Here is a 25,587-nt window from a genome sequence, read left to right as displayed (position 1 = left end):
ATCAGCTAGGAGCTTTAACCAGTTAAATCTACACAGCATGGAAGGGGCTCAAGCTACTCAATGGATAAATGAACTATTGTGCTAGCAGAAAGGAATCCAAGATAATGAATAACATCTCTACACAATATACCAGGGGGAAGAAAACTAAATCACTCGGATGAAAATCTGCAGTGAAAAAACCCATCATATTTACAGACTTTCTCAGTTCACAGTTAGCAATATCATTTTAAAGGCAAAACAATGTAAGGCAGTCTCACGTATCACGGAGGGAAACAATTTAATCCAAATCCAATCCATTATAGGGAAGTTTAAGTTCAGATTATTAAAGACAGTAATTGAAAATTAAGTTAGTTAACCAAACACTTTATAACAGCAACTGAACCTCTATGTTAAAAAAAAAAAAAAAGTCACTATATAAAATCATTAAGTACTAGTTTAACAATCCCTTTAACAGATCATTTGAAAGGCTCAATTGTCCCCTCGGCAGTGCATGTTCGTGGTTTTTTGCAGTTTGCTTAAAAAATTATGTGCCTTTATTGTACTAAAGAAATTCCGAGAGAGAAGCACAACCTACTCATTGATGATAACAACACAACCATTTTTCACATTCCTCCCTTACAAAGTCTACCAGAGCCCTTTGAATTTATCCCAACTGCTATGAGCTTAGCTAGCTAATGACAAGAACGGAGACGTTTCTATCAGTTGGCTCAAAGTTTAGGTTATTTCTTACTTTGTTCAAGGCTAACCCATTAAAATGAGTGAGTGAGGACACATGTAGCTTCAACAGGCATGTTTCTTAAAACCCCCCAATGTCATCTTAATTTTCACAATAACATAAATATATCATGTAAAAATGTTTTCATCTTGCAAAGTACTTCTTCGTCAATCCCACAGAAGGCGAGGGCAACGTGCCTCCCTGGGTTTGTCTGGCAACCCTGCAGCTAGGTGGGACATAACTTTGAACAATACAAAGTTGTTCTAGACAAAGCAGCCTCCTGGAAACCACGTTCATCCACAAAATGTCAATCTTTCCACCCAGAGAAAAATCAAAGTGGAACCAAAGTGAATCTATAGGAGAAGAAAGGAGAGTTCACAAGAGACAGGCAGAGCAAGTTTTAAAACCAGACTGCCAGAAGACACTTTGCACGCACACACAGTGAAAGCACTTCATGGAGAAGACCACAGAAATGCTGTGGGCGACCGCTCTCACCAGCACTGGCCCGGGGCCCTCTGCTTCCACTTCACCCTGAGCTGCATCCTTGCGTTGCTGGGGGGATTCAATCACCAGCTCCTTCTTGACACTTCTACTACTTGTCCTGCATTTATCAGCCTGCATTCTCGGCTGAAAACGCAAGTCAGAAAGTCTGCAACTGGGACAGCTGCGAGTCCCTGGCCGTGCAAGGCACAAGCATGCCACTGGCCCGAGCAAAGAGAGGAAGCTTCCCAAGCACAAGTGGTCAGCCCGCTGGCTGGGTCCACGGAGCCGGTGGGGTGGGAGGGCATGCCAGCGAGGGCCAGCCTCCAGGGGTGTTACTACTGCTTGGAGAATGGGAGGTTCCCACACGCCAGCCAAAGGAAAACAAACCCGAACTGTACAATACACAGTGTACTGTCTCTCTGATAAAGACCAGCCTCATTGTGTCTGTTCCACACGGCATGGGCCAAATGGAGCCGAATCAAAATAGTACAGTGTTTAAAAGAAAATCAGTCACAGTTAGACTCTTGATTACTTCAAATCTGAAGCTCCTGGAGTTGAAGAGACAGCTAGGTTGTCTGGGTGTTCTAAAATGCCTATAATTTCTGGATGCTTTCCTTCATGTTACAGCTAAGCACCAAATGCTTGGCTGATGGGCAAAACAGGGAGGGGCAAAGAATGAGGGGTCCCATAGCCTATACCTCAGGGGTGTGGGTGTAAGGAAACAGTCCCTCCCTGCATGGCAGACCTCAGCACAAGGAACTTGATTTATCTACTGTTTTATGCCAGAAAGACAAGGTTATCAAACAGTTTGATGGGATGCTACCTATCATGGTAAATGCTTTTATTAGACAGAGTATTACTTTAAATCCATCAACAGGTGTGTCAGTAATGAGCCCAGGATGAGATACTGAAAGGATCACAGTAAAAATATAAGGTAGTGTCTCTCCCTTCTGTCACTCAAACACCAGAAATCCAGGGTGCGACTATTGTGTAATAAGTCACAAGGGTTCAACTAGGCTATTAAAAAAAATTAATAGTTTCTACAATAATTTTTTTTTAAACTAGCCCATTTCTCAACCTTGGGTAATCTTTCAGGGTAAATATAAACTCACTTGCCAAATCTAGGTTCTAAAACAGTATGATATATGAATTTTAAAAGCCTATCTTCATAAAGTTACAAGAGGACCAAAAAGAAAAAGAAAAACCCAAAGAGCCTCAGTTACATAAATACAGAATTGAAGTAGCAGTTACATCAAAACTTAAGAATTACCCTATAAATCAGAGGCAAGAAAGTCTGAAGCCACACACTAAACAGACTGAGCCTCAGTAAAGTACAGCATAACCAACAATTTGAACAACTTCCTGAAATGGCTTGAGAAGTTCTAAATAGCCCAATTCTGCCTCGATTCCCCATTTTCATTAAGTCACCAGCAGGTCAGGACTCTGAGAGAAATGCTATCCTATTTATTTGGTCAAAATTACTTACATCCTGTAAGTAATGAATAGGAGCTTAAAAGGTTATCTGTTGTATGAACGCTACAAGTGCCCAGCATGGACAATTTACATAATCTTTGTAACAACCAAGGAGGTAACAGGTTATCCCCATTTTACAGATGCAGAAACTGGTGCACAGAAGGGTTACACATGTGCAGAAGGTAACACAGTGAGCAGGGGCAATATGGATCCAGTGTACACATTCTTAACCATGATACTAGGAACTAGTTGTCTATTCCAATTATACCAACTGCTAAAAAACAAAATATGTAAAAGCTGCTAATCAGCAGCTAAAGGTGAAGGCAGTGTCTGGGTTTAATCAAGATAATTTAGTGAAGAGGTACAAAGGTAAAAATGGCATAGCACAGTGCCAGGTACAGGTATTCATTTAAAGGGTAACTACTGTTACTGTCGTTATTCCCAGCTGAAGAAATTGGCCCTCATCTTAAATTCTGGACTTTGGCTGTGTGATCTAAAATGACAATTCCACCAACCATGTTGTGACAAGACATCAAAAAATGCTTCAGCAATTTCAAATCAACTGGTCTCTCCAGTTCACTGCTTGATTATGATAGCTACCTTCAAACACTGATCTGGAACCCCTACGTTCATGCCACAAACCTGGCATCTTCTTCTTAAAGTTTTCCCATATTTTTCAAAATTTTAGCAATGAATTGATATTTCTTTTGTAATCAAGGAAAAATACTTTAAATTGGCTCTGAGCTTCCAGGTAGCCAGGACGGACAGAGGTTAGGTTTCCTAATTCATATCACCAAAAGGAGAAAACATACCAAGCTATAAGGCAAGAAAAAAAATTTTTTTTAATTTCTCACACAGAGATTTGCATAAAAAGGGACTGATTCATGTACTAGTTCCCAACATGTTTACAGGAAATGCAGCAGCAAAGTTCACACTGCTTTCTCACCACCACCTGAGAGCATTATACTTAAATCCTGGATAAAGGAAAGCAATTCTGAGAGCAAGATGGTCGTGTAATCTATCACCTCCAAAGGGTCCAACTTATGAGAGAAGGAAATTTTCAGGACGTAGAGGAATGGAGATACTATTGCCAGATTTGCTGTTCCACAGCTTCTCAAGCAATGTCAAGTGCTCTGGCTCTGCTCTCCTCATTTAGGACGACCGACACTTCAGAAGTCTGCCGGTCTATGGGAGTCACATTGTACAGTATTTAATTCCAGAACCTAAACCTCCAAGTAGGATGTGGTTTCTCTAAAGGGTTCGTGAGACCCATATCTGAGGACATGAGAGTGACATCTGGCCAGAGCAGTCACAAGAGGAAATGCCATCTTAGAAGGACGGGAAGTAGGTGGCCAAGGGTTCCTTTGCAGCATTTCAAAGAACAAGGTATTTCCTGGACCTCTGGATTCAAGTCCACCAACATTTACTGAGCTCCTAAGTTCTTTCACACACTAACTTGTTCAACTCTTACAATAACAAAAACACCTACTAACATGTATTCAAGGTATGCAGAATTTTACTGTTTAAACAGAACAGAGTAAACCCTGTGGGGAAGAAGGATGGAATGAATGCTTCTGTATATGGGTATCAGTTCTCAGGATTTAATATTCACACAAATTACTTATGAAATCTGTATAGAAAATTTATGGAATTTTCCAAGAGCAATTTTTTACTGTAAGAAAGGCTAACTTTAGACTCTACAGCCCCCATTTTCCCCCTTCCACTGTAAGATGAAGTTCCATCACATTCTGAAAAACAAGGAGCTTAAGACCCTCTGACCCAGGACTCTTACACATGCCTTAAGACTCAGTTTAAATGACATCTTGGTCCTCCTAGCCAGGACTGATTAGCTCCTCTTCCATTAACCCTCTGGGCATTCCTTTTATTTACCTCTATTTTGGAGCTATTCACAGTCCACCTTTTACGAAGTTTGTATGTGTCACACTCTTTGATGAGACTATAAATTCATGAGGGCAGGAACTATATCTTAACCACCTTTGCATCTCCACTGTCTTAAGGACTGCAAGCACTCAAAACACGTCTGCTCAATTTAATGCTTATGTCAGTTCTGTGTCACTGCTTATCTTTATCTCCAAAGTAAAATTTAGTAGTTGTAGAAGCATGCAAACGTTTTCATTTGTTAATGGTCCATATTAAGGCAGAAGCATTCAACTCTTCATAAACTGAAACCCAATGGACCATTTACTAATAATCAAAATGCCCCTTTCTCCCAGCTAAGAAAATGTTATCCTGCAAAACTTGCTAGACATTTTTCAGACAAAGGTATACTTGCAAACAGTACAGCTGAACATTTGAAGAGTGTGAGTGTAAATAAAACTGTTTTTAGCAATGAATTATATAAAATTTAAAACTGCATTTTGCTGCAGCTAATAATTATATAAGGAATAACCCATACAAGGAATAAACATCAATTACCTCAACAAAATTTTTCACTCTTAGGGACTCTTGCTGTATCAGAATTGGCAACAATTAACTTTGAAGGCAAAGATATATATATATTTGTATTATATGTAATACATATATATGTTATATATTATATATAATATGTACGCAAATATATATATTTGTAATAAATATATTATTATATATATTTGTATACATATTAGCGCAGAGGCTTTAAATTTTATATATATATGCCTTTAAAGTATATGTAAAGTGTACTTAAATAAAGTATATACATATAGAGACATACACACAATTTTAGGTAGAGACTTAAATATATATTAAATACATGTATCTAAATATTAAATAACTGTATATACATGTGTGTGTATATATACACATATATACTCCAAAATAATCAGCTCTTTTCTCTTGGTCTGGGAAATGTGAAACAGTAAGTACAAATTATTAAGAAAAACTGCAAAAAGGAGCAAATGACTAAAGATTTTCCACAGTGTATTGTTATTAGTCAGCTTGCTAGCCAAAGAAAAGAAAAGGTGTCAGGAAAATGATCTGGCCTTCTGAGAAAAACAAAAATATAAAACACAGAAGGCATAAGAAGCAGCAAAACAGAAGAGAACAGGATTAGAGGCTACAGATGCAGGGAGTGAAGTAATAAACAGTTTCGGCAGAGGAGGAATATAGTGACAAAAAGAGAAACAGATGTGGTGCAGGTAGAAGTGGGAGAGGAAAGGGTTTTCTGCATCAGACCCTTGAGGCCTCTTACAGAGTTAATATAAAAAAAAATCTGATATAAAGTCTGATGCTCACCTCAATTTTTCTTGTCATCAGAGATTTAATCAAATGATCACAGAAATGGAATATGCATTATCATCTAGCCTAGTGGTTCATAGCCTGGAATCCAAGGCTGAACTTGGGGGAAAATGGTCTATGAACCCTCTAAAATTACATTCCAAATTTTGTGTGTGTTTGTGATTTTTTCTGAGGAGAGGCCCCTAGAGTTTAACACTCAGAGAAGGAGCCAAGGGACAATCACCCACTCACAGAATAAGGAAACAGTTTCAGAGAAATGAGCTAGAGAGCCAAGCAAAGGTTGGGGATACAAAGCTCTTCACTTTAACAGGTTCATACTCTATTTAAATAGAAACAACAACAGCAATTTAAACACCAAACACCAGTTAAATAAACAAGCCATTTGATGGCAATCAGCAGTCTACTCATTTGCTGAGTGATGGCCAAGTCTGCAAACAGGTCATTATATGAAACGTAATGCCAGATGCAAAACCCAAGGCCAAGAGAGTATACCTCCAAAATAGGGCAAATAAGATAACCAACACAAATTATGTTTTTTGAGAACTTTTAATGACACTGAGAAAATGCCCCCAAAAACATGCACATACAAGACTGAAAAAAATATGACTGCTGATTAACTCTGGTATGTGAGGCTATTAGGAATTTTTTTTCTCTAAAATCTTACTTTCCAAATTTTCTTCAAAAGCACTTATTACTTCTACATTCAGAGGGGAAAAAATGAATACGCTGTATTGCAAGATAATGGTATAGAAAATGCTCACATCGAGGTTTTAGCCCCCACTATACCATTCAACAGCTGCGTGATAATAGAAAAGTCACTTCACTTCTCTGGGTCCCACAAACTTCACCTATAAAACGAAGGACGTACACTAAAAAATCTTTCCAGCTCTACATGTCTACATGAACTATTAAAATTTCCCTTATTGATAAGATGTGGGGGAAAACAAACCACCCCAATGGAATGATAAACATTTTAAAATCACATTTCCCCACTACACACAAAAGAAAAACACAAAGACCAAACTGTGGATTGATCTATTTCTAAATGTGTCAGATCCTCAATGGAAGATGTCCTAAATGTGGAGGACCCTCCTCTGGTGGAGCAGGGACAGAGCTGAGAGGCTAAGAGATGACAAGGACTACAGGATGTTCTGTGGCTGAGGAGGAGGAGCAGGGGGAGGCCAGCTGCCCTCTCTGTACAGCTCTGGGGTAAGTAAGCTCACAGTACTGGGACAGCAGGGCATAGGCCCTAATGAAGGCTCTGTTTTCAGAGGAGGCAATTAAGACGGGAGAGTCCTTCCATTTCTAGAGATGGCTCTCTCGTACTGGCTGTGTGAATTCAGCACAGTGACTTCACCACCTTGGGGGCCCCAGGTCTCTCCTCTGGAAAACAGGGACCAGAATGTCCACCATTACCATTCTAACTAGATTCTGTGCATTCCCAAGACCCAAGTGAATCATGGATGTGTCCCACTGTGTGTAGGAACATGGACTGCATGCAGCCACAAATGTTCCAGAAGCTTCTCCACCCCCACCCATGACATTCCCTCTCCCTGCTTCCGTTTCTCTACAGCCTCCATCACTATCTGGCATTCTGTATTCTACTTTCCTTATTTGTCTAATCCCAATTTAAAAAAAAAAAGAAGAAGACACTCTGTGAGGGCAGATTTTTGTCTATTTTGTTTACTGCTCTCTTCCCAGGTCCTAAAACAGGGTAGATGCTCAAAAAATACTTCCTGGACAAATTTACTGAAAGAGTTAGGTTCCCCGAAGTGTGGATAGAGAGCTTTTACACTCTGCACACCAATAGTTTTTGTGTAAACTGTCAATTTACTTTAAACACAATAATGATAATTCAGCCAACAGTGTCAATGATTCGTGTTAGAGGTGGAAATTCACAAAGCAAAGGAAAACATAATGTGCCTGATTTTTCTCAGGAAAGGAAACTCCCAGCCTGAGTTACCAATGCCCCGCCAGCCACACAGCGTCAGCTCTGAGCACAGGGTCCACCCTGAAGGCACCATCCCAGCACATTTGAGCTCCCCCTGTCAGCTTTAAGCACTGCAGCAAGGGCAGGGGGTATGTGGTGTGTACAGAGAAGGGAGTCCATAAATGTTTGCTTAGAGAATAAATGATGAAATTGCCTCACTTTGGTTTGATTCGTCACAGACCCACACCTCACAGGAGTTGAAATGAAGTATTTTCTAACTTTCCTCACTACATGACAAGGGTTGAGGTTAAGGGCCAGGAAATGTATGCATGGTGAGAAAAACAACCAAAAGATTTTTTAAAAGCACTAAAGATTTTCTTTTCAAATAAAATGCCCCATTCCGTTGTAAATGGAAGACAAACGTCCATTCCTTCACTTGTCCCCATATCTACCTCCCAAAGCAACCTAATGAAAACCACAAATACCCACCCTCCAAGTTTATTGGTTCTGTAAAATCTTTGTATGTTAACATTACTTAAAGCATTTCCGTGAGTGTTGATAAGGTACAAAACTGGTGGACCCCCTTGACTTACAGATGATGGAGCTGGGGACAAGCTGGCAGGGGGCAACAGGGCTGATCACTCCCAGGTGTCACAGTTCACGGCCATCAGCTACCTACCCTGGGGGGCAGGAGAGAGGACGGGCCTCCAGGCAAAAGCCGGACACTTACTTCAGCAAAAAGGAAAACACCCGCAGGCTGCAAGGGGAAAGTCCATCAGGAGGAAACTTGGCAAAGTGAGTTGTGGAGTAACTCCTAGGACTTCTGGCTTAACTTAACTTGCATTTAAAAGACAATGACCATTTACAATCATACCAGTTCCCTAACAATAATTGGAAAGTCCCCGCTTTTTGCCGTAGATTATATGCCCTCCATAAGATAAACTCATCAGCAGCAAAGATGATGTATATCCCCTTCTCATCCTGCCGCCTAAACGATGGTTTTCCACTTCTTCCAAGCTCATTGTGATGGATTTCCTATGTGAAATTAAGAGACTGCCAAGGAATAGGAAACAAAGACAGTTTTAGGGGGCTCAAACATTATTCCTGGATGACACATCCTGACAAGTCAAACTTTCCCCTATGAGTGGTTGTAAAAATATGGAACTCATCTAAATGAATTTCTTCATAGATATGCTACACATAAAAAGGGACCAGAGCAGGAGACACAAACACAGTGTGTGGGGAGGGCCAATGCCAAGGAAGGCACCAAAGCCTCCCTCCTCTGCACTGCCAAGTCAAAACACACACATCACATAACTTGGAAACCGATGGTGGCAGTGGGGTGACGGTGACGGTCATGGAGCTGTGGTACTTTACTAAGGTTGTTGAATAGACCTGTAACTTCTGTTACATTTCTGAAGTTTTATACATGCAACACAATGGGCTTCAGCTGTCCCCTCGCAAACAAGGGGGAAAAAACTCTTCCAAGAAAAATAATGGTTAAAAGGGAGAAGATGATGTTTCATCAAGCTCTGAAAACTCGAACACCAGTGGCTGTGAATATTCTACTGCCCCTCCACAAAGAGGGGCCAGGTCTTAAAGTCCCTCTGTTGATTCAAAAATAGAAGGTAAAACAGGGATACCTGGGTGGCTCAGCTGGTTAAGCCTCTGCCTTCGGCTCAGGTCATGATCTCAGGGTCCTGCGATAGAGCCCCACATCAGGCTCCCAGCTCAGCGGGGAGCCTGCTTCTCCCTCTCCCTCTGCTACTCCCTCTCTCTCCCTCTCTCTCTCAAATGAATAAATAAAATCTTAAAAATAAATAAATGGTAAAATGAACACAAAACAAAGAAGGTTTCCCATGAGCACTTAGGAGCCCTCCAGGCACACACTTCTTCCATTTATGCTTTGCCAAGACCTAAATCTGTAAGTCAATACTTATCATTATTATCATTATTATTTTATAACTGTCACACAAGAATTTCAACACAGAAGAGGAAAAGGAAGAGCATGAGTGGCTTGGGGGATGGCAGAGGTGGGCAAAGAAAACATTGCCTGAGTCCCTACTACGTGCTCGGCCCTTAGCATATATCCTCATTTAATTCAGTTCAATTTAACTCCTACAATAGTAACACTATATTAGGCATTTTTGTTTGTAGAAACGGGTGTTCTTCTAAGGTAAATAACTTAACTTTGCATTGTTACTATGCTTCAAAATTAATCTTAAACCTGGTAACTATATAGATAATTTCATCTCCCTTTTGAACATGCATCTCCTTAGGGGAGCCATTGAAATTTAATGTTAATAGCGGTTGTATCTGAAATATGGAACAAAGGCTATTATTTACCATTCTTTCTACTTACCTATATTTTTAAAACGTTCCTTATAATAAGCATGAGTTACTTTAAACACATTTTAAAACTTTTTTAAAGCCATTTATTACTATTCGGGAAATTTAAAAAAATATAATGCATCCAACTCCTCCAGGGGCAGGACTGGGGGGAGGTTAGTGAGGCAAACAATTCCAGAACAGAATTTAAGAGAGCACTAAAAACTCAGCAATCAAGCTAGATGAAATTCAATGAAATTCTCCAGTAAAAATCAAAATTAATACCAAAAAAAGCCACAATAAACAAAACTTAAAATGAAGATGGGATCAGAATAAATGAATGTGATTGCCTCCATTTAGCAAGGGCTTACCCTGTGCTGGGCACTGTGATACACTATATTTATTCCTCAGTCAACCCTGCGACAGGTACTCTTATTTTACAGATGAGGAAACTGAGGCACGGAAGTTAAGGAATTAGTCCAAGGTCACAGAACTGGTCCAAGGTCACAGAGCTGGTACATGGCAAAACAACTTTAAACAACTTAAAGCAGGTGATAGTAAGAGGTCATTTTTACTTTCCTTCACCATAAAAATAAATCAACGACTATGTTTAAAACAGGTCTACAAGGGGCGCCTGGGTGGCTCAGTCGGTTAAGTGTCTGCCTTCGGCTCAGGTCATGATCCCAGGGTCCTGGGATCAAGCCCTGCATCGGGCTCCCCGCTCTGCGGGAAGCCTGCTTCTCCCTCTCCCCCTCCCCCTGCTTGTGTTCCCTCTCTCGCTGTGTCTCTCTCTGTCAAATAAAATAAAATCTTTAAAAAACAAAACAAAACAAAACAGGTCTACAAGTGACCAGCTTGTCAGATAAAGATTTAAACTCAAGCCCAACATACATTCTTCTTCCTAAGACGATTAAGTAATACTGAGGCAATTTGGGCAAAGGACCAAAACCCCACTCCACTGAAATCTCTTTTATTTTATTTAATTGTTCATACTGAGGTGAAACCTCCTAATGGTTCAAAGTATGGAACAGAGTGAGGGAAAGGGAAAAGTTGAGGGCAAAGGCTTTCCTCTCATTTTAATTCCCCACAGGAAGGAAGTTAGAAACAAACAGTATGACCTGGAGATCTGGCTCCCAAAGCAGAGCAGTTTCTCCAGTGCTAAACTGGGATGACTCTCCAGTGACACCCCTTCCCCCCTGTGGCCTCCATGGTCTCCCCTGACCTCCTCACCACCACCTGCCCTGCCTTAGGCACAAAGACCACGGAGTGTCACCTCCAGAAACGCTGCCTGTTAATCTGGAATGTTCCCTTACCACCTCCTGATCTTAACCTGTCAAATGCCTGCTGGCTTCTGTATTATACAGATTCCAGAAACCACCCAAAACTTCTGCATTTGGAATCCTGAGCTATATTTTTCACAGCACCCAGATGATACGTTTGCTAGGGGCTTTCATCCACCTATGTCTGAGAATCACTGATCCTAATTTATTAACCTTAAAGAGACAAGAACACCGCAATGTTTAAACACAGATGCAACACAAGGAGACCTGACTATTGTGTTGTTTTTGCCTCTAGCAAAGCATTAACATTAAGACAGTTGGAGTTTCCTGGAGGAAGGTTATACTCTGCCTGCCTTGAGCATTTGTCAATGGGCTGGCTGCAGGTTATAGGGAAATTTAATTTTATCAACATTTCCTTCGGCTTTTGTTCCCCACATCACCTATGCCAAATGCTTTCTCATCCATCTTTGTTTGATCCTAATTTATTAACTTAAAGGAGACAAGAACACCCACGGTGTTTAAACGCAGACCCAATACAAGGGAACATGGATGGGTTCCCAGACATGTCTCTGCACAGGTATATGGCAGAGACGGCTGTACTTGGCTGCAAGTAAGGGGTGGCATGAGGGTGAGGCCAAAAAGCTTACATATTCTCCAAAGGATGGAACACACACTCTAGGCTTATCAAAACACTGTGGCAGGTTTTGATTCATTAATGACTGATTATTTCTATTAGTTGGACTTTGGGGGAAAACACAAGTTTATGGGTAGATTCTTCCACCAGAATTAACCTTCACCCACCTTCCTCTCTCCTTTCCCCCCCACCCCTGCCAAAATGAAATGCCTTTCAATCTTGAGCCAATAAGAAAGGACCTACAGAGCAGAACAAGCTTCAGACATCTCTCAATACTTTCAGTGGTGCGATGGCATACTGAAACTGGATACCTCCCGAAAGAGAATAAGGAACAAAACCCACCCTAGGGTTTTGTGGCCTAGAACCCTTTCACAAACACCTTGTTTGCCAGCTCAGTTACAAGCTCTCATTCAAGTTCAAATTTGTGACCTTTATGGTTGCTAACTAAAAGCAATAAAGCAATCTATTTAGAGAAAGGCAACATGCATTTCTAAGGATTTCCTTTCTCCCCCCCATAAGAGGAATAAGATGCCAAAGTTACATCCTCCATATGTATCCTCCACAATTCACTGCAATTAAGCCAGGAATGAAAAAAATACCCCTCACCCAATATTACAGGCTTAATGTACTATTATTTTCCTTTTAAACAGAATCTCTTACTCAGATATGTACATTAGATTGATGACAACTTTCATGAGCCTTCCCAGTCTCTGATTTAAGACGTGAAGGCAGTAAAATGAACAAAAAAATCTTAAAGAAGTTTTGTTTGGCAGCATTTTTAAATTGAGACTGTGTTAACACTTTCCCCAACATCTCACTTTGAAGTAACTGTAGCATATTAATTCGGGGGAAACACAGGACTTCTAGATTTACCGCAATAAACTTAAATCAACCAAAAGTGTTGGCAGATCCAGCTCCCCAGACCTGATATGCCAACTCCAAGTCTCCACTTGTTTTGGGGACAAGTGCTCATCAAATAAGGACACCAAACTATCTGATAGTCAAGCTCTTTTCAGCTCAAACTTTCTGTAATTCAGTGATACATAGTACCACTGAGGCTAAGTGGGCTTACTCTGTCCTTCTGGGTGACACTAATTTTGTCATATTCTGCGTGGCCCAGCATTCACCACATAAGAGAATTTTCTTAGGAACATTCACTAAAGTAGTTAATGGAACGCTCTCCATATTTACTCATTAATCCACTTGTGAATGAGCTGATTCATGCATTAACTCTCCTGCCTCCTCCATCAATCGCTCAGCAGGCATTTCGAAACCACGGGGCTTGGTGCAGGACTGAGAGGTAAAGAACACACAATCCAATGGGGGACCAAGGTGAAGAGTTGTAAGCAAGTAACTTCAATACCACGAGTGGCAGAAGAAACAGACTACCTTGTGTTGTCCAATATGCTAGCCACTGGTCGCATGGGGCTACTGAGCATTTGACATGTCACTGGTCAAACGGAGATAAGCACTATGTACAAGATACACACTGGATTTCAAAGGTTTTGTATCAAAAAAAAAAAAGAATGTAAAATATCCTATCCATAAGTTTTTACTGATTACATGTTGAATTATACTTTGAATATACTGGGTTAAGTAAAACATTAAAATTAATTTCACCTTTACTGTTTTCTTTAATGTAAAATTGCATATGTGACTGGCATTATATTTTTATTGGACACTGCTGGGCTAGATGCTCCCCAGTCCTGGGTTCTCTTGCTGGGCAGACACAAAGACCACAGTTCCCAAACTCCTCAGCAGTTAGGGTGAAACTCTGTGATTGGGTTCTGGCCAAAGGAATATAAGAAATCTGAGGGAGCAAAGTCTAGGTGCAGTTATGAAACAAGGTGCACAACTGTCCCAGCTCGCTCTCTCTCCTTGTGGGCCCACTGAAAGCAGATTCCACAGGAGGCCCTACGCCATGGAGAAGCCACTGATGCGGAGCCACAGATTCCTGAATCATCACACAGAAGACCACTCAGCGTATTTCCAATGGGATCTTGTCACAAGTGAGAAATAAATACTTACAGTATTAAGCTACTGCCATTTGGTTACAGGAAAAGTTGAGGGATGATTACCTGCTCAAGAATTCTCAGGATAAGCTTCAGAGGTGAGGTGCATGTGAATGGCACAGAAACGTGTGGTTCTCAAACTCCATGGGGTCAGAATCACTCAGAGAGCTGGTTACAATACAGACTGCTGCCCGCTTTAAATCCTCTCTAGGATGATGGAGTTAAGGAAGAAGACCTGTGTCAGTGCTGGCCCTCCTCCAGGGCTGAGGAGCTATGGCAGCCTCCCTGCCCCATGGCTCCCTCCCATGCAGCGGGTCGGCAGGGCGGCTGAGCATCTGCAGCTCAAGCAGCTCCAGGCGGGGCCGATGCCACTCGTCTGGGGACATACCTTGAAACCCAGGGTCTTAAAGGATAAGCAAGACTTTGTCAAGCAGTGAAGAGAACAAGAGGCATTCAAGGGAAAGGAACCACATATGTAGAAAAGTCTGGAGGGTTGGAGGAGCATGATGTGATGGGGAACAGTAAGACTTGCAGCAAAGAATCATCATAGGGCCTGGCAAACAAGTGAGAGGACGGGGGAGGGAAAAAACCCAGAAAAGTAGAGACTTATATTCAGCAGTCGGGAGTTTGAATTCTCCTTCCTCAACAACTTTAAAGCAGAACTTTCCTTTCCACAGCATATGCAATACTAAAAATAATGAAAGTAAATATGAGTATCTGCTAATACTTCAATTTCCTACAAAATTCCCGGGGAAATGACAGGGGCACAGTATAGTAATTTGACCCCTGTGGGCCAAGTGTGAGACTCCAAAATCCTAATTCTTGGGTCAACCACCTAGTTATTAGAATCTTGTTATGTGACCTGAGAAGTGATGTAACCACTGTGTAGCTGCCGTGTTTGTGCTCTTAGCAGAGGGACATTTGCCTTTGACCTACTTTACAGAAACCTTCGGGAGATTAGATGTGGGAATTTAAAAAAAAAAAACAAAAAAACTTGTGTTCTAGGAAAAGGTATATAATTTACATGCAAAGAGTGTCTATTATTTTAACCAGGCACTACTCAACCTGGTAAAATGCAAATGACTGTCTTGGAGGGAAGCAACCAGAACTGACCAAGAGCATGGAGGAAGGCAGGGACCATGAGGAACAACATAACTTCACTAGGAATCCTTTCCATTGGTACAATTCTTTTTTTTTTTTAAGTTTTTTTTTTTAATTTATTCATCTGAGAGAGAGAGAGCACAAGCTGAGGGAGCAGCAGAGGGAGAGGGAGAAGCAGACTCCCCGCTGAGCAGGGAGCCCAATGCGGGGCTCAATCCCAGGACCCTGGGATCATGACCTGAGCTGAAGGCAGACGCTTAACCAACTGAGCCACCCAGGCGCCCCCTGTAGTACAATTCTAAGTACCCTCCTTTCCATATTCAAGAGACCAAAAAAAAAAAAAAAAAACCCAAACAGTTCCTAACTCACTCAACCGGATTAAAAGCCAGATGTTGGTGCCCTCTGAGCAGCTATAAAATATGGCGGTGGAAGAGACAACCTCTTAAACCACTGTTTGTACTGCAACCAAATGAATGCTGAGGAAAAGATTTTAGTGTTTTTCTAACAGTGCAAAGAGGAAGAGCTCTGTTTGAGCTAAATATATTCTTTACTCAATAGAGAAATCTAATGATCCCTTTGCGATCATTCAGAGGGGGGAAAAGTGATTAAAAGAGTTTGTTAAAAAAACAGTTTATTAAATGTTTCCTCTCACTGTACTTAGAATTAGATGAATAATACATGGAATTTGCTTATGTCAAAACTGCAAGGGAGTCAAATGTTTTTACCTCGAAGAGAAAAAAAGTATGGTATTACTTTCAGCAATATTCCTTAATACCATCAAGCTGTAATATGAGAAGATACCTTTTTTGACACCCTTAATTCATAACTTTGTCAAAGAAGTTTCACATATATTGTCAACTTATTTTTATCAGGGCACTGTCATAGGTCTCCAATATCTGTTGTGCCAAGTAACAAATACTAAAATATAAAACCCAAATAACATTAATCACTACCAATGTTTCATAAAGAAGAGTTATTTAAAATACACACCCAAACATACTTGAAACTAGAAATGTCAATCCTAGAATTTTTTTTAAGATTTTATTATAGGGAAATATATTTCCATGTGTGTGTGTGTATGTATATATATTATTTGAAAAAGAGAGACAGGGATAGCAAGAGAGAGCACAAGTAGGGAGGAGAGGGAAACGCAGGCTTCCCGCTGAGCAGGGAGCCCGATGCAGGGCCCGATGCAGGGCCTGATCCCAGGACCCTGGGATCATGACCTGAGCCGAAGGCAGCCACTTAACTGACTGAGCCACCCAGGGGCCCCACAATCTTAGAATTTTTTTTAAAGCTTTTAAATCTTGGGGTACCTGGGTGACTCAGTTAAGTGTCCGACTCTTGGTTTCGGCTCAGGTCATGATCTCAGAGTCATGAGATCGAGCCCTGCATGAGGCTCCACACTCAGTGGGGAGTCGGCTTGAGATAGTCTCTCTCTGCCTCTCCCTTTGCCCCTCTCCCCACTCATGCACATTCTCTGTCTCTCCTTCTCTCTCTCTAAAATAAATACATCTTCAAAAAAAATTTTTTTAATCTTTAAGAGCTCACTGTATTTTACTTATTTTCCTCATTTCTGCACAGATCAGAAACAGCTTTGTCATGATCTGAGGACCAGCACTTGGGAACCTAGAAGGGAAGTAATCAAATGCTCATAGGAGTTCATGGGTGATCACCTAGCTCCTTGCAAAGGGAGCATTTGTGTTGGCTTTAAAAGTAAAATTAAGGACGCTTCCAGGTTGGTGAACATGTGGAGAGGTGTGGAGAATGGCAGGCTGGAAGACAGCATGGAAGCTCCATGCCCCTTTCCCTGTAGCTTGCCCTTCCCCATAACCTTGCCCTGTACATCTTTTCCATCTGGCCGTTCCTGAGTTCAGATGCTGGAAAGGGTGAAGCCATATATTGCTGACACCACTCCTGCTTTTGGAACCTAACAAGAATAGAAGCCTACAAACCTGAGTGGCCTCACCTGGGAGACATTTTCATATGACCTGCTGATGGACTAGATAGTTATTGATGACTGAATGAGATTCTAGTAATGTGCCAGGATCCTTTCACCTTTAGGAATGTTTTCTTATAAGCGTTCCTTGTTCGAAGCCCAGGGAGTGGACTGTGATACTCTTATTTATAATAAGAAATCTATATTTGGTCTTTGTCCCCTTTCTGGCACAGCGCTCCTACAAACATAAAAATAAAAAAATAATTAAGAATTGGATTGGTGCTGGGGCGCCTGGCTGGCTGAGTTGGTTAAGTGTCCGACTCTTGATTTTGGCTCAGGTCATGATCTCAGAGTTGTGGGATTGAGCCCTGCATTGAGCTCCATGCTCAGCTTGGAGCCTGCTTAAGATTCTCTCTCTGCCTCTCCCTCTGCCCCTCCCTACCCGCTCTCAATCTCTCTCCTCTCTAAAAAAATAAAAATTTAAAAAAAAAATGGATTGGTGCTTCAAAATTAAATTTAAAAAAATCAGTGAACACCAGACTTCATTTACTTCAGAAACATCCAAAATGAAATGCCCAAGGCAGGTGAAGGGCTGGTGGCATGAGTCTGAATAGAAGCTGGGGTGTGCACACACAATCTTCCAGATGGAAACTCTGATATAGACAGGCACCTGCTTCTGCCAGTCTCAGGCATGTTTGGAGCACTGACCCTTCGAACTACAGACTGAACCCAAAGCACCAGATATTCTAATCTAGTGGTTCTCAAATGGGGGCAATTTTGCCCTCCTCTGGAGGACACTCGGGAGTATCCAGAGACATTTTTGGTTCTCACGTCTTATGGAAGAGGGGGTTGATACTGGCATCCAGTTACAGGCCAGGGATTCTGCTGAATATCCTACAATGCTCAAGTCAGCCCCTATAGCAATGAATCATCCAGCCCAAAATGTTGGTAGTGCTGAGACTAAGAAACCCTGTACCAATTCTCTCAAGAGGAATTACTTCTCAAATGTACAGACCTTCTTCTGCAACAAGAAAACCTGTGTCCCAAGTTCAGTATATTCATCCCAGCATCACATTTTTATATAATCATAACTGGATTACTTATAATCATATGCATAATATTATATATATATTATATACATATACACATACAAATACTGACAACTATGTCCCTGATCAAGATCAATTAATTATCCTTGTTCCTTCCTCCCAACTGTGAGCCTGATACAATAATGTCTTTTCTTTTTTTATGTACCAAACGGTAGTTCCTTTTCCCTGTTCTCTCCATACCTTCTTTGGCATGACTTCTGGGAAAGAACTAGGAACATGCTTAGCAAAAATCCAGACCTTATACACGGTAACTGATTCTTCATTTCAAAAATATATAATTATTACATTTTAGAATAGTATAATCTAGAAGCCCAACAATATTAAACACTGTTTCATGTTTTTGTTCACTTTAAATCATAAACAAGTATAAAACCATAAGAAGTTAGTGAGGTATGGTTGCTATCACTTTACAAAGAGGAAACTGTGTAAATGACCTAGGGTGTTCTAACAAAATGTATGCACTGAAAAAAAAAAAGTCACTAGAATCTGAATCATGCTGTTAGAAGTCTATCTGCTAGATGGGCAATGGTCATCTACCATGGGGGTCAATGTGCAGGTCACCATCAAGGACACCAAGTGCAACCATGACAGAAACATCTTTTCCCAGGGGGACCTTTATCTGTGGACATTATATTAACATCATTCAATCATATAAAGCTAATGCCAGGGTAGTGTTTCAAGTGAGAGCATTACAGGGTTTCATCATATATGCCACCAAGTAGGCTAGGAGAAAGGAGACCAGGGGAACCTGTTGACTGCCCAGGGTTTCTACAAGCATACCCTGAGCTCACAATGGAATCATCCAGAAAGCAACTAGCAACAGAATTACACTAAGAGGAAAGGAGAAGATGCTTAACCAATCTGGGGTCAATAAAGCCTTCTCGAAGGAGATACTCTTAAGCTGTGGCTAGAAGGAAGAGTGAATTTGAACAAAGAATGGCTGAATTAGTATGAATTGGGGGTGAGAGTATATGCAAAAGCTCTGGGGGACAAAAGAGCTTGCCCCTTTTGGGGAGCTGAAAACCACTCAGTTTTAGTGCACAGGTCCAGGGGAGAACAGCACATGCTGAACCTGGTAGGGTAAGCAAAGTGCAGATACACTGCTAGATGTATTGAGGATTTTATGTTTTAGCCTGAGCTAAATAGGAAACCATTAAAGGGTTTTAAGCAGAAAATGTCATGTGGCCATAGGAGCATGGAGATGAGAACTGAGTTTCAGATGCAGATATGGTAGGAGACCATGAATCGGCACATAGTAGTTAAAACAATCAAAGTGAATGACATCACCTAAGAAGAAGATGCTCGCCCAGGACAGAGCCTTGAGCAACACAGGCAACAGTAATAATCATCATACCCCCTTCTCACCCACACTGTATCCATGGTGCAAACCAACACTACTATGACAGTAGTCACACATCTTTTTCCAGATCCTGAGTACGGACAGCAATTCACCTATAGCTGACTTATACCTTCTAAAATCATCCTAAGCTAAGATCAAGACTAATATTACCTAGTTACTTAACTTTACATCTATTTCTACCCCATATTCCAACTGGACTATGCTTTATAGTTCCTTAATGATCTATACATATTCCAACAATCTACTTCAAAACCAAAGAATTTCTGACTTGGAAGAGATCATCTAATGCAAATCTTCCTTTCCACAAGAGGAAAGGGTAGCTCATTCAGCAAGCTGGTCAAGGTCTGTCCACTCTGGCCACAGGCTGTTGTGTTACAGACGGATGACTATAACCACACTGCCTAATTTCCAATGTAAATTTTTTTATGTTTTATCATAATAACTTGGAAATAAATTGCACTGCCAATGGTAAAGCTAACAGCACAAACATTCCACAAAAAAATCTTTGCGTGTTCTGAAACCCAAAGAAACTCCATCCGTGCTAAGCCCAATCTATACCCATTTCTCAGACGGCTTAACAGAAAGAAATTAAGAAAAGGTATGTGCTCCCCTTTCTACAATCTCTGAACAGGAAAAGAGGCCGGCACAGGGCACTTACTCTAGAATACAACTGCTTAAGGTCGGGAGGTGGGGGAAGGGGTTCCGCCCATGCTGCCTGAGATGCCACACATCCGGGTAACTTAGGGAACAGACCGCAAACTCACTTAGCTGAGGCCCCCCCATAGGTGATTCCACACTCCCGACTTGTTACACAGGCAGCCTCCACTCCTCTGACATCCTCCATCACCCTCTCAACCCTCCATCCACCAGGCCCACCTCTCTGTCCTTAGACTATTTTCCACTGTTTGCCACGCTCAGCTTCCAGGGTTTCTTCCTGGGAATTCACTTTCCCTGTCTCTGTGCTTTGTTGACTCACAGCTCATCAGGATGGAATGTAAAGTCCTGAGTGGTCAGGAATACTTTTTGTGCATCTTTGTTGTATCACAGAAAACACTTCCATGTGAGCAGCACACTACTTTCCAACCTTACAGTTAGACAGGGGTTTGCTCCACCTAGGTGTGGTAGCGGCCCAGCCTACCCTCTGCCAACACCACAAAGCCCTGCTAAATCCCCACAATCCTCTTTGCAAAAAGCCCTGAGGAGTTTCTCAGGCTGTGAGGCAGAGGCCAGTCTGCTTTTCCAAGGTGTACTGCACACCAGAAATACCCAGGATGTGCCCACCCTGACAAACTCTACTTTTCCTTTGCACATGGTTGGCCCTCTGCGAATGAGTCACAGATGAGAACAGCTAACACGGGACCTGGGTGGATGGTGGAGCCACAGGGCAGGGATGAGGGGACGCATCACAAAGAAAAGCCAAACAGGGTGTGACGAGGCCGGGGCACACACACACCTTGGCATACAAGTCTCATCTCACTAAATGAAGCAGAAGCCCATAAAGGTAGGAACCGCCCCACCTTTGTGGTTCCAATGTGCCCCCTTAGGGTATCAACTAAGGGCTGATCATTTGTCCTGGCAGACAGACAAATGGAAAAAGCCTGTCACCAATCATGTGATGAGAGCTTGAAGGCCATTTTTAACCTCGAATGCACTTACAGCACTCCTGGCCTCGGTTTCCATTTGAATCACGCAGGCAGCGTCCCAAACCCAGCTGCCAAAATATTTCAGAGTTTCCAACCCAAGAGACTTGGTAAAATCCATAAAGGAGGAGATGTGCGATTCAGAGAGCTCAGTCTTGGTCAGCACTGCCTCCTTCTACACTGACCTCCCTACTCCCCTCCCAAATGGGCTCTTCCCAGTATCTCTCCTACCCAATACAGTAACGACACCCTCTAAGGGGAGGTCCCAGGGCTGCTAATAATCCAGCTGAAACTCAGGGCACACAACTCCTCTAGATCATTCAGACTACTCTCTATTACTTACAAAATAGTAAAGGGGAGAGGTGATGGGGCAGGCTGTCCATCACGTTGGACAATCCAAAGCCATCTGTATTTGCTCATGGATCTAAGCAACCAGATTAATCTTTAGGGCTCTTATTAAAATTAGTTTATAATCCCAAACACACAGTGAGTGGGTGGTGGAGAAAGACAGCCACAATGTCCCTGGAGGGGGGGGGGGGAAGTAGCCTTAGAATCACAGTTTTGTGATATAAGTCATCTAAGCACAGATAACAGTGTAGATAGGAAGTCAAAGAAAGATATGCATTAACTCCCCCCTTCTACTTTTGTGATAAAAAGACCTACCTCAAACTCAAGAGTTTGGCATTAGAAGCTCATACATTGTATATTTTGGAAATAAATGGCCTAAGTACTCTCGAAAACCTAATGTAGCAACTCCCTGAGTTCCTTCAACAATCTTTCCAACTCATTACTCTTGTTGTTCACAGACTCAGAGGGTGGGTATGTGGCCTGGAACAAGGTTTGTAGGAGCAGCTTATGAACACACACACATAAACACACACATATTCGAGAAGGTAGCCAAAGAGAGGATGACAAAACAACATTTTTTAGTAAGAAAAGCAAAAATAGCTTTAAAGGTTTTTAAAAATTCATTTCCCAATAGAAGGAATTCTTACATGATGAACTCTCTTGCTTGTTTCAAGACTGTGTGGCTTTCTCCCGAATTCTCTAATTGCCTGGTCCCAGCCAAGTCCTACATGTCTGGGGTTGCAGTTCAGACAACATAAGCAGTCTTAAAGCTTATCCTCAACATTTTTCTTTACATTTCCTTCTTTCTTTTTTTTACACATTCCTTTTTTAACAGAGAGTGATTAGAAATTATAAAAAATGAAAAAGGTTTGAATGTTCTGATGCAGCTAGAGGTTCTTTTTCAAAATTAAGAGCATTACTCTCTGCTCTCCCTCTGGACAGTGCCCAGCATTTTTGATAAACACACATCTGCAGAAACTATCAGAGTTTCCACTTGTTTTACAACACCGGTCACAAGAGTATGATCTGGGCAGCAGCCTGCATCCTTCTGTTCCACAACAGCCATTCTAAAAGGTGGCTGAATTCTAAGGGTGAAAAGAGAAAACAGAAATTCAGCATTAACTGCCTTGCCTCAAAGTTCCCCAAATGCGCCTGCATTTATCAATTTGGCAAAGAAGCACTGGTGAAATCCTACTCTGGTTGGTGGAAAAGAGGAAGCAAAAATAGGATAGGGGCGCCTGGGTGGCTCAGTCGGTTGGGCGACTGCCTTCGGCTCAGGTCATGATCCTGGAGTCCTGGGATGGAGTCCCGCATCGGGCTCCCTGCTCAGCGGGGAGTCTGCTTCTCCCTCTGACCCTCCCCCCTCTCATGTGCTCTCTTTCCATTTCTCATTGTCGCTCTCTCAAATAAATAAATAAATAAATAAAAATCTTAAAAAAAAAAAAAATAGGACAATGATGACCACTTTCCAGGTCTGGCCAGAACATTCAGGGCTCTGCCTGTCTTTGACCCCCATCCCACAAGATCCCCCCCCCCCCCCCCCCCCATCAGATTTATAAAAGCAGGATGATCTGGTCTGACTTAAGGCTCTGGGAGGGAACACACAGAGAAGAAAGAGGCTACCTACCAACTTTGTTATAAATATGCACTGGTCCTTTTAACAGCCCCTCTCTGGATTTTCTCCTGCCCCGATATATCCTCCTTAAGATGCAGCCCTCAGATCTAAACACAGACTCAGAGTGGGAGCAGGTCATGGACTTGAATGAGAAAGTAACGCCTTAGTGCTCCTTCTTTACAAGGCCCGGTGATGAAATCTGCAGATATTTTCGGTGCACAAGAGCAGGAGTCAATCTTTCCAAAGCGAGATGCTCGATGCCCAAGCTGATCTTTCTGGGAGCCTGGGAGAGGAACTGGGTGGCTTGCAGGCGTCAAGACACAGCAAAATAGGCCCCCCCTAAAAATCTCATGCCCTCCCCAATTAAACATTTGAAATTTGCTCTAGATAACCATACACAGAAAACTCCCCTACTTAGAAAAGGAAGAAAAATGAGGTAAAAACGCTCTCCTTCTATAATCAAAACAAAAACCCAAACTCAACAGACTCATTGGCATCCAAATCCCATTCACTCCACAGTTTGGAAATAAATGACAAGCTGCTCCCAAATCTTCCATCATCACCTCCAGTGCTACCCTTAGTTAGCAAACTCCCCTCTGAAATGCAAATGCCCTTTGGCAGATATAATTGTTAGTTATTTATACCACGTGTGAATGTTTTAATCAGATAAGAGCCCAACATCTAGCTGAGATCATTCACACACAGAGACCGACAGAAAAAAAGGAAGTGGGGGTGGATTCTGGAACACTGAAGGTTAGGGTGGGCAGGTGGCCACCCCAAGGGTGAGGGCTGTCGTGGGGTCCCAAAGGCCCAAGAGCAGCAGGAGGAGGGCAGACAACATTGTGCCCAAAGATAACCTTGTCCTTGGCAGTGTCGGCAACCACCTCCCTGCAGGGAAAGGCTTTTCAGCTGGAGTTATCAAAGACACAGACTAAACAATAATTCTAGGGTTCTGTTCTCCACACCCATCTTACTGCCACAAAACTTATTTTGTAAGTATTATTGGGAGAATTATCTAAATGTGCTGCCTTGTGCCTTACATTTACTGGCTATTACAAAACCACTTTTAATCCCTATTAGGAAACCACATAAACTTGGTTTAAAAGGTTTTATGCTAAGTAAGAGTACAGGTGAAACAGCTCCCCAAAACTCTTTCTTCACAGGAAAAGCTGGAAGTGTTAATAGTTCACTGTCTACACGGCTTCCAATTCCTGTTGATAATCCAAGTAGGTATATTTTCATACTGTTATCCTCTTTTGGTCATAGATAGGGATAAAAATCCCAAACCCTCATCTAATAAAAGCACTTTGTGGCTTTTTCTCTCTGTTTCTCTTGTGTGATAGGAAGACAGTGGAAGCAGGGTACATCTTCTGCAGAGAAGTCAGAAGGCGAGGCATGGGTCTTCCTAGACACCACATTAAGGTAATCCCTGGATTAACTTTCATTGGACGACCAGCCTACAGGGACTTCCTGACATCCAGGAAGACAGGGACAGGGAAGGAGACCTCAGGGAGCCTCAGACATCTGCCATGAAGCCGGAGCAGGCTCAGCAGAAGTTAACAAGGCTTAAGCTGCAGGACCCTCCCTGGCAGGCAGGGGCCTCAACCAAGGTCCTACACCTAACTTGGTATTTGTAATTTTCTATTCGTTTTCTTGAAGAGGGGCTCTATGCTGTAAACGCTTCAGGGCCCTCCAAAAGCTGGATCTGTCTCTGACCTGAAGGTTCCACAAGTGTTGGAAACTCAGCAAGATCCCAAGTGAACTCCTGGTCTCTCCCTTCCCTGCTCTCACACCAGCGGGCACTGAAACCTGCCCCCGCCCCTGCAGAGCCTGCATTTGATTAATGGCATCACCACCTCCCAAGTCAGAAGACCGGGTGTTATTATTCCTGCTCCCTCACCCACTGCCAGTGTGCAACGGTCGAGCAAATTCTAGCTCCATAAAAAAATCGCTCCAGTCTAACCCTTTACCCCCGTCCCCTCAATCAAAGGGCTTGCCTGGGGGCTCAGAGCTTTCACCCCTGGCCCCCTGCCTCCCTTCTCTTCCTTTCTGACTCTGACCCCACTCTGACATGAGGATGGTCTAAAATACCCAGCAGTGGCTCCACAGTCTTCCAGACCAGAACGCGGCGGGCTGGGCACACGAGGCAGCTCTTCAGGAATTGGCCACCTCATCTCACACACAGCTCTGAGCTTCTCTCCCTTCCCTACACACTTCTAAACTCACTGTTCCCTTCCGATTGATGCAGATCCACCCCAGCCCTGTCTATACCCTAACCCCATTAGGGTTTGTGTTCATCCTTCAAACTCAGCTCAGATGCCGGCTTCTCTTCAAGCGTTCCTGATCACCCCTGGTCACTGGTTCACATCACCCTTTGACTCTT

The 25,587-nt window shown here is 42.3% G+C and overlaps 1 protein-coding gene across 23 annotated transcripts in view; it reads right to left on the bottom strand.

Moving 5' to 3' along the window:
- The window catches only part of DOCK9 (dedicator of cytokinesis 9), a 284,204-nt gene that overhangs the window by 180,993 nt on the left and 77,624 nt on the right, over positions 1 to 25,587 (bottom strand). For 7 of the 23 annotated variants that reach the window (XM_073894367.1, XM_073894355.1, XM_073894368.1 and 4 more), the window contains exon 1: positions 1,211 to 1,477. The exons of the other annotated variants lie outside the window; for them this stretch is intronic. In XM_073894367.1, the coding sequence (XP_073750468.1) occupies positions 1,211 to 1,336 (126 nt within the window). In that variant the 5' untranslated portion in view covers positions 1,337 to 1,477. Of the gene's footprint in view, positions 1 to 1,210; positions 1,478 to 25,587 lie in introns of those variants that run through there. 23 annotated transcript variants of the gene reach the window in all.

Source organism: Callorhinus ursinus, unplaced genomic scaffold, assembly GCF_003265705.2.
Source record: "Callorhinus ursinus isolate GAN/ISIS: 27379988/994484 unplaced genomic scaffold, GSC_fseal_2.0 scaffold7, whole genome shotgun sequence".
Classification (NCBI taxonomy): domain Eukaryota; kingdom Metazoa; phylum Chordata; class Mammalia; order Carnivora; family Otariidae; genus Callorhinus; species Callorhinus ursinus.
This window is presented reverse-complemented; position numbering and strand designations above follow the sequence as displayed.